This window comes from Lampris incognitus, chromosome 1, assembly GCF_029633865.1.
Source record: "Lampris incognitus isolate fLamInc1 chromosome 1, fLamInc1.hap2, whole genome shotgun sequence".
In the NCBI taxonomy this organism is placed as follows: domain Eukaryota; kingdom Metazoa; phylum Chordata; class Actinopteri; order Lampriformes; family Lampridae; genus Lampris; species Lampris incognitus.
Window position 1 is genome coordinate 7,084,850 of NC_079211.1, and position 9,910 is coordinate 7,094,759.

At 50.2% G+C, this 9,910-nt stretch overlaps 1 protein-coding gene across 1 annotated transcript; it reads left to right on the forward strand.

Annotated features, from left to right (window-relative positions):
* Nucleotides 1-1,574: 1,574 nt before the first annotated feature.
* LOC130122289 (cathepsin Z-like) lies at nt 1,575-3,559 on the forward strand. Its single transcript, XM_056291249.1, has 6 exons — nt 1,575-1,690; nt 2,349-2,512; nt 2,610-2,789; nt 2,869-3,019; nt 3,135-3,297; nt 3,434-3,559. Exons 1-6 carry the CDS (start codon nt 1,575-1,577, stop codon nt 3,557-3,559), a joined length of 900 nt encoding a protein of 299 aa, XP_056147224.1.
* Nucleotides 3,560-9,910: the final 6,351 nt, after the last annotated feature.

Consider the following 9,910-nt stretch of genomic DNA (forward strand, 5'->3'; position numbering starts at 1 on the left):
TTCTCAGTTCGGGTTTGCAGTGACACACTTCCGCTGCGCGGGTTTTTGTGGTTGTTGTAATGGTGGAAGGAATAACTGGCGCACGTTGTGTAGCCGAAAGAGAAAGTTGTCACGACTCCTGCTTGAGCTCCTCTACAATGTCTCCATTGTAGCTTATGTTTGTGTATGGTAGAATAAGGAAGGGGTCAAGTGTCAAACTGTGTCCCGATTATTTACTGATCCTACCAACTAGTAGTTGGCAAAAATAAATAGATAGATAGCAATAATAATCAAGACCTCATGGGGCAACGGTCAGGTTTTGACAAAGATCCAGTTCATGTTTACAGAAAAGTTTTGAAAGCACTAGAATTTGCGTGCGGTGTTAAAGACAAAAACAAACGAGCATAAATGACCAATAAATACGGATTTATGTCCACCTGCAACAGCAAAACCTTCTCATTCATCCATTCATTCATTCATTCATTCATTCATTCATTCATTCATTCATTCCAATCAAACAAACAAACAGAGCTAGTTGATGGCCAAATAACCCACTACGTAACGCAAAGGAACAGAAAACAAGCTTAAAGGGTTTTGATTTTGACCAGATCAATGCAACATATTGTAAACTATTAATAAGACACGTTAGTCCCTAGCTAGCTAACGGGTCTGACCCTTTAGCCGAGCGGTTAGCGACGTCGCCTTGTGGTGCAGTACACCCCGTATCGAATCCCGCACCGGGCAAGAAAATAACCGGTTACATTGGTGGCAGCGGTGGGATCCGGAAGTGTGCAGATCCTCAGCAGTCTCTTCGGAGCGCGGGAAGAACAAGTGCGAGGGCGCGCTTCCGGGGAAGGTGACGACTGTAAACTACTAATAAGACACATTAGTCCCTAGCTACGCAGAGGGAATTCAATAAACTCACATGGCCGTAAAAGTGACTGCTGGTCAATCGTTGTCCTTTTACAGGTCCATCAACTGGGAACAGGTACACTGAGTTGGCAGAGTGGGGGGGGGGTGGGTTATGGGAAGTGGAGTTTTTTATTCTTCCTCATTATAGCAGCCAATTAGAGCGGAACATAAGGTTTGAACAAAAGATGATTTAGTAAAAAAATAAACATAACCCAGTAGCCTATTCTCTGTGCCCTTTTCTGGCTTAATTTGAAAATAAGTGATGGGCGAGAATGCCACCACGAGACACGTTTAAGATTTGCTCCATGTAATGTTATTTCAGGCAAGGAAAAGCAACAACAAAAAAACTATTCAAAAGCAATAACAATATGTGAAATCACATTAAAGCAAAAGTCGAGTCTAGCGTTATAATAGTGTACATCTCCAACCACATGGGAGTGACCCCAATTTGAGATGAGAAGGTCTGTTTTTGTGTGCCGTTGGGGTTGGATTTGAGGCTTAGTCTGACTAAAAAACCTTCATCCCCACTTAATTACTGCACATCCCAGGTGAGGGCAATATGGCCTGATTAGCAATCGCCCCATCCCATTGGAGAGTGTGGGCATGCCAGAGGGCTTGTGTGGGCTATAAAAACTTTAGCCAAGCACCTGTGGGAAGTAGGAGAACTTGTTCTTGTGTTCACGATGTATCGGTTACTGTTCTTCTTGTTCCTGGCCGCTGCTGTTTCAGCAAGAAACTATTTTCGGGAGAAGCCCAAGTGTTACCAACCCCGTCTGAAGACTTCCCACGTTGGTGTTAGGTAAGGTGTTTTTTTTGTGTTAAATCAACTTAGTTTCTTGACTGCTTGGTTGAGCGTCTTTACGCTCCCTTCACTTGTGATTTGTGCCATGTATGAGAAGCAAGGTAGCTGATTCATTTACGCTTCAGCGTACTTTTGTTGGCATACAGGAACACGCGGTGAGCCATGGGGAAAGTTTCTGCGTACTTATTAATGTTGGTGGATTTCAATGCTGAATTGAAGTAACCCCATGTGTTCAAGGAAGCTGTAACAAATTTTGCAACCCTCCCTAATCTGTGGGGCGGAAGCCTTCCGGTTGCTGATCCGGGGAGGGCTGCAGACTACCACATGCCCCCTCCGATACATGTGGAGTCGCCAGCCGCTTTTCACCTGACTGTGAGGAGTTTCGCCAGGGGGATGTAGTGCGTGGGAGGACCACCCCGACCAGAGGAGGCGCTAGTACAGCAACCAGGCCATGTCCGCCTCGCAGACACGGTCAATTGTGTAAGGACGCCGGATTCGAACCGGCGATCCCCGTGTCGGTAGACAACGGAATAGACCGCTACCCGGATGCCCCGTTTTGCATATGTAGTTGAGACCTTGACTAGTCTGATGGCTGTATTACTTGACCAATAAAGAGCCCTTGTTGCACTTAAGCCTTTTCTCTAATGTCTTGTAGAACTGCAGCACGTCCTCATGAGTCTATGGACCTCGCTAAGCTGCCGGAATCCTGGGACTGGAGAAATGTCGACGGCACCAACTACGCCAGTACAACAAGGAACCAACACATTCCCCAGTATTGTGGCTCTTGCTGGGCACACGGCAGCACCAGTGCATTGGCAGGTATGGGACATAACCACCTTTTTTTTTACCTGCTCACCGTAAATTGTGTTCAAAATTCTACCATGGATCCTGACATGACCGCTTTCCATCTTCCTAGACCGCATCAACATCAAGCGTAAAGGTGCATGGCCATCTGCGTATCTTTCTGTCCAACATGTGGTTGACTGTGCTGACAGTGGCACCTGTCATGGAGGGGACCACCAACCAGTCTGGGAATATGCCCATAAACACGGAATCCCTGACGAGACCTGTAATAACTACCAGGCAATGGACCAGAGTGTGTATTCAACTTAATTCCGTCTGTTTTTACTTACTTAATGGATGATTTCTGACTTGAGACTTCTGTTTATCCCAAGAGTGCAAACCCTTCAACGCCTGTGGAACCTGCACAACTTTTGGAAAGTGCAATATTGTGCAGAACTTCACTCTGTGGAAGGTTGGCGACTTTGGTGCAGTTACCGGACGAGAGGCTATGATGGCAGAGATCTACACAGGCGGGCCCATCAGGTCTCTAGTGTTTTGTCAGGTTTAACCGATGCATGTCTTGAACCCCCCCCCCTCAACTTGAGCTACTAACGCGAAAGATACCCTCCAACTTCTGTTGTTCTCCCCCTCCCTGTAGTTGTGGGATAATGGCCACGGAGAAGCTGGATGAGTACATGGGAGGTCTCTATTCCGAGTTTGTCGAGACTCCTGAGATCAACCACATTGTGTCTGTGGCCGGCTGGGGAGTGGAGAATGGCACGGAGTACTGGATCGTGCGTAACTCCTGGGGAGAACCTTGGGTAAGTCCTAAAACCTGTTTATTAGCTGTAAAGCTTTCTTGACCAAGAGGTGAAGAGAACTTCGTCATTACATATATTGAAAGAGACTTGCAGTGCACATTGGCATTAAAAGCTTTTCGGACTCTTCTCTCCCCAGGGTGAGAAGGGCTGGCTGAGGATCGTGACCAGTGCTTACAAGGAAGGCAGTGGAAGCCACTACAACCTTGCTCTAGAACAGGACTGCATGTATGGAGACCCCATTTTGCCCACAAGCTACCTCTAGACGATTACTGACAATTTTCAGTCTCCTAGCTCTTGAGCATTGACGTTTCAAATAAACCAAACAAAACATGAACGTGCCTTTGGTCATTATTAATGGGACTCGCTTGCCTAGAGGTAAATGGTGGTGTGGTTTCTTTTGCAGTCGGCTTCAATGTCACTAACTGGAGGATTAGTGGGACTCGGAGCTGAAGTTGCTATGCTTGAGGTTTGGTTATTCAAAGTGAGGGCTGTCTTCACCCTTTTTTTTTTTTTTTAAAACACTGAAACCACAATTGCGCCGTTAATGAACTAATATCGCTGGCCACCGAACTGAAGGGTACACTTTGGAAGTGGGGAAAGTGACATTTATCCATTGTATACTCAAGACTGCACTACTCACCATTTAAAAGATGTAATGGTAGGCTGTCATAGAGGCCTACTAGCCCTGCAGATGCACCATTTGCATTAACTTGGGTTGCAGTTTTGGCTGCAACTTCTCTCAATGTCCATCCCGAATCTCCTCCATAGTAACCTTAAACTAGTCTGCACCAATGTACACACTCCCAGGAAGTAATGAATTTAGTGGACTTTAACTTGAATCCTAAAATGAAATGCTAGGTAATGAATACCTGCACTTCAACACCCTCCACTAGGGTCAGTTTGCTGAGGATTGCGAACTCTTTCATGGGGCATCAAACAAATGGCTTCTGTTGGGGAATGCTGAATTCTCGGGAAGTGAGGACCAGAGTTGATTATTTGGCTTAAATCGCAAAGACTCCTGATATTCACCAGCCTTTCTTTGTGACACGTTTCTCATACATCTGACAAACGGCCCCTGCTATTTTATTGATGGATCCATGCTCGAGGGGTAAGGGGCAACGTTAATCACCGCCTACACTGGCACAAGCACAACGGCCCTCGCTGTTATGCTTTGTAAAGAGCCCGTTTCTCGACTATTCAACTGGGGGAAACGAGTGACGCGAGCAATTCGGTGTTAAGTTCCTGCACAGCGGTTAAACGCACAAGCTGCTGCTGCTAAGGAAATGCTCCCCATTAACCATCATGTATATTGCAGATCTCTCAGCAGAAAAAACGCTAATCGCGCCTCCTGCAGGACTGCTCAAATCTCAGGAAACCCTTCGGTCTGCACAGGAGCTTGGTGTTTTGAGTGGAGGCCCGCCTTCCCAAAAACAAATATGGACCATAATTTGATCGGTTTTATGCGACCGAGCCCCCAACCCTCTCCAAGGCAATCGTTCACGTAAAATGAAATTGGAGTTCTGATTAAATATTCCGTGTTCCCTCATTTGCATAAACACAAGCCCCGGCCTAATGGATATGGATAAGGACGCAGTAATGGGCGAGGTTTGGGACGTGGATGCACGAGAGCGGCCCGTCTGGCACAAACAAGGAAACGATACGAAGCGCGTGGGTTGCAGATAGACGCGCGCCATTTTCATGCGGAACGATTCAGCATTCGTCTTCATTACGGCGATCAATGGGCGAAATGGATTTTTCTGCAATTCCTGCAAACCCATTATGTGTCTTTACTCTGATCAATACGTGTACCATAAACACAGCGTCGACGCCACACTGATACAAATGAGGGCCCGTAGCCACTGACAGCCTCGGCTGTCTCCTCAGATCACACAAGGAATATCTTAAGTACCCTTGAGCAAGGCACTTCTGCGTTGGTCATCACCTCTGTTCGGCTCAACACTGCAGTGGGTGGCAGACTGATTCTGTGTGTGTATGTGTGTGTATGTGCGTGTGTGTTTCCGTTTGTGCACATTTGTGTGTGTATGTGTCATCGTTTTGTGTTTGTGTGCCTTGATGTATGTATGTGTGTTTGTGCACATTTGTGTGTGTGTTATCATTTCTGTTTGTGTGCCTTGATGTATATGTGTGTGTGTCATCGTTTCTGTTTGTGTGTGTGTTATCGTTTCTGTTTGTGCGCCTTGATTGTGTGTGTGTTTGTTTGTGCATATTTGTGTTTGTTTGTGCACATTTATGTGTGTGGGCTTGTTTGTGCACATGTGTGTGTGTGTTTCTGTTTGTGCATATAGCTGTGTGTGTATGTATGTGTGTGTGTGTGTGTGTGTGTGTGTGTGTGTGTTTCAGCATGCTTGTGTTAATCTCTCCCCTGCCCTTGCCTCTCCAAGGCTGTTGTGTAGATAAGTAACTGGCTGGGTAAAGTGAACACAGGCCCACTAGTTGTGATTCCGCATGTGTGAAAACTCACCAGACAAACCAAACAGACTGAACAGTGTCTGGCCGCCCGCCGCCGCCGCTCCGACACCGAAAGGAGGAGAATCAACCCGTCGACACTGGCGTTTCACAGCATCAAAAGCCAACCTTTCATAAAGCCAATGAGGCCACTGCAGTGAATTCGGGGGGCAGCCGGGAACTGCCACAGCCGGGAAGCGAACCCCGGTCTCCCGCACCACGGGTGACAGCACAAACCAGTCAACTAAGGGATCCGACCCGTTAGCCAACGGGCTAGCAAGTCTACTCAGTCATGCTTGTTGCAGTGCCCCCTCCTTAGCATACCAGCTCCCTCACGCCTCTGGGCGCACGCGCTTCCGTGAACCGCCACCACAGCCGAGAAGCGAACCCGGGTCTCCCGCACCACGGGTGACAGCACAAACCAGTCAACTAAGGGGTCCGACCCGTTAGCCAAGGCCTAGCGAGTCTACTCAGTCATGCTCGTTGCAGTGCCCCCCTCCTTAGCATACCAGCTCCCTCACGCCTCTGGGCGCCCGCGCTTCCGGGAACCGCCGCCACAGCCGGGAAGCGAACCCGGGTCTCCCGCACCACGGCCCACTGCGCTAACCAGTCAACTAAGGGGTCCGACCCGTTAGCCAAGGCCTAGCGAGTCTACTCAGTCATGCTTGTTGCAGTGCCCCCCTCCTTAGCATACCAGCTCCCTCACGCCTCTGGGCGCACGCGCTTCCAGGAACCGCCGCCACAGCTGGGAAGCGAACCCGGGTCTCCCGCACCACGGCCCACTGCGCTAACCTGTCAACTAAGGGGTCCGACCCGTTAGCCAAGGCCTAGCGAGTCTACTCAGTCATGCTTGTTGCAGTGCCCCCCTCCTTAGCATACCAGCTCCCTCACGCCTCTGGGCGCACGCGCTTCCAGGAACCGCCGCCACAGCTGGGAAGCGAACCCGGGTCTCCCGCACCACGGCCCACTGCGCTAACCTGTCAACTAAGGGGTCCGACCCGTTAGCCAAGGCCTAGCGAGTCTACTCAGTCATGCTTGTTGCAGTGCCCCCCTCCTTAGCATACCAGCTCCCTCACGCCTCTGGGCGCACGCGCTTCCGGGAACCGCCGCCACAGCCGGGAAGCGAACCCGGGTCTCCCGCACCACGGCCCACTGCGCTAACCAGTCAACCGAAAGGTCTGACCCGTTAGCCAAGGCCTAGCGAGTCTACTCAGTCATGCTTGTTGCAGTGCCCCCCTCCTTAGCATACCAGCTCCCTCACGCCTCTGGGCGCACGCGCTTCCGGGAACCGCCGCCACAGCCGGGAAGTGAACCCGGGTCTCCCGCACCACGGGCGACAGCACAAACCAGTCAACTAAGGGGTCCGACCCGTTAGCCAAGGCCTAGCGAGTCTACTCAGTCATGCTTGTTGCAGTGCCCCCCTCCTTAGCATACCAGCTCCTTCACGCCTCTGGGCGCACGCGCTTCCCGGGAACCGCCGCCGCAGCCGGGAAGCGAACCCGGGTCTCCCGCACCACGGCCCACTGCGCTAACCAGTCAACTGAAAGGTCCGACCCGTTAGCCAACGGGCTAGCGAGTCTAGCCATTCGTGAACGCCACATCCTGGACATCATGTCTGAGGTTGTGGAAATAGTAATAATTCAGAAGCACACCCCAGCTGCTATGTGCATCTGAATCAATAGTGCAAATAGAAGCGATGCAACGGGAGGTTGAGCGCCCTCACATTTCTATATTCATGTTTTCCACAACACTATCAATCATTTAGTTATCGTCTCAAACAGCAATCCTGCAGACTGTGTGCGCCAACAGAACAAATCCTCCGCCACGTGATCCTTTATGTGATGTGAGCAAACACGCCAGCCAAGCCAAAAACACAAGGCCTGGATATTACAATGCAACCTGTCTGTGATTAGAGCTGCAACAAAGGCAGGCTGAATATTGCCGGAGGATTAGCTCAGCAGGAAGTAATAAATCATACATTATCAAAGACTTAACTTCAGCAGGAGCCATGTGCGAATTGATTTGTGTTGCATAATTCATCTGGAGCACTAACAGCAATAATCCTGAAATGTAATTGCTGTATTTCTAACGAGTACCAGCATACATGCATGCAGACCACAGCCATCACGGACTGAGTGCCCCCCCCCCGCCCACCCCGCCGCCTTCAACAACCACTTTCTTGATGATCTGTGTGGAAAAAAAGTGTTTTATTCCTCTCGTCCAGCAAAAACTCCTGTACAACAATCACTTAGTTGACTCCTACATCGATTTACAGCAGTTGGCACCCCTGCTGACGTTATGCATCACTCCTCTCCTAATCTCACCCCCCCCCCTCCATCCATTACACCTACTCTACCCCGGGGGCAGCTGGGAGAATTAGCTTTAGTTAATGGACGAGGATTAATCCCTCTTAGTCACAACAAAATTAACCAATAACTTGGCCATGAATATTTCAGATACGCTGCAGCAACGCGGGAATCTGCTCGCACAATCTGCGCCCCCGTCCTGAAAGGAAGGGAAAAAACCCCCCACAAGATTGGCCTTTACATTTATAAATTATTCATGCTTCATCATCAAATTCATATTTTATACAGAGCGAAAAGAGGCCTCGGAGTAAAAATCAAATGAGCGGTCAATACTGTTTGGGAGCAACCTGCTGAGTACAGAGAACGGAGCGAGGGGCAGCCTGTAAAACACTCCGCGGTCTGCTGAGCCACCCGTTTGGCCTGCCTTCACCACTCCACCCCTCAAGGTGCGTGGGGCCGCTGTCTCGTCAGAGCCCTCAGAAATACAGAGGCGCAGCGGCCCGTCCAAGGGTTTCTGCTCCTCGCTGCTGTCGCCCCTCTTTCGAGGTTTTGATTTGAGCAGCGATCGCTTGCGTTATTGCTTCCACGTTCCTCGGCAGCCCACCTCATCCCGGAATCACACACTGCACAACTGTTGGCCTCGGGGGGGGGGGGGGCCGCATCCTCACATTTCCCCCTTTTGTGACGTTTAAGAGCAAGAGAGACGGAGCCGGGTTCACTGTGGAAGGGCGCTAGACGGAGAGGGATTTGATTTGCCTCGGTGGTGGTGCAGAGGACGGGCAGTGTTGAATTTCACCGCCTCATAGTGTGCACAGGCAGCATGGCGGCGCAGTAGTTAGAGGGGTCGCCTCACAGCAAGAAGGTCCTGGGTTCGAGCCCCGGGGTAGTCCAACCTTGGGGGGGGGGGGTCGTCCCCGGGTCGTCGTCTGTGTGGAGTTTGCATGTTCTCCCCGTGTCTGTTTGGGTTTCCTCCGGGGGCTCTGGTTTCCTCCCACAGTCCAAAGACCTGTAGGGGACTCAGCCGTACTACATTGTCCCTAGGGGTGTGTGTGTGTGTGTGTGTGTGTGTGTGTGTGTGTGTGTGTGTGTGTGTGTGTGTGTGTGTGTGTGTGTGTGTGTGTGTGTTGGCCCTGTGGTGGACTGGCGCCCTGTCCAGAGTGTCTCCCGCCTGCTGCCCAATGACTGCTGGGAAAGACTTCAGCATCCCCGTGACCCCGGTCTGCATAAGCAGCTTGGATAATGGATGGATGGATGGATGGATGGATGGATGGATGGATGGATGGATGGATGGATAGATGGATGGATGGATGGATGGATAGATGGATAGATGGATGGATGGATGGATGGATGGATGGATGGATGGATGGATAATGTGCACATTCAGGGAGCACAGACGGTCTGTATTGTCTCATACAGCTCTAAACACTTTGATGCAGCTCCTATTTACATAGAAAACTGTCTTTTTCTGTTCAGAGAGCCTCTCCCGCAGTTACTACAAGTACCATGTCTGTGAATGTTCTCATTCATCCAGGTCATCATGGTTGTCCAAAGGAGTCGAATAAGGGGCAGCTGGACTTGGTATATATCCGGGAAGACATTTCACCTCTCATCCAAGAGGCTTCCTCAGTAGCTCTGACAACGACTCCTAGAGGATAAATACTGAGTCTCGTCAGCAGCCAGTCAGACTAGCTTGGTCTAGTCAGAAAGGCAGGAACTGAGGAAGCCTCTTGGATGAGAGGCCAAACGTCTTCACGGATATATACCAAGTCCAGCTGCACTTGATTCGACTCCTTTGGACTACAAGTACCAGCAAGCAATGTGCAAAGACGCAACCATCTTGA

What these genes read in the sequence shown, in the direction of transcription:
- LOC130122289 (XM_056291249.1), top strand. Translation starts at nt 1,575, where the DNA reads ATGTATCGGTTACTGTTCTTCTTGTTCCTGGCCGCTGCTGTTTCAGCA. An exon ending in ACTTCCCACGTTGGTGTTAG is followed by an intron (nt 1,691 to 2,348) that starts GTAAGGTGTTTT and finishes AATGTCTTGTAG; the next exon opens with AACTGCAGCACGTCCTCATG. An exon ending in CAGCACCAGTGCATTGGCAG is followed by an intron (nt 2,513 to 2,609) that starts GTATGGGACATA and finishes CCATCTTCCTAG; the next exon opens with ACCGCATCAACATCAAGCGT.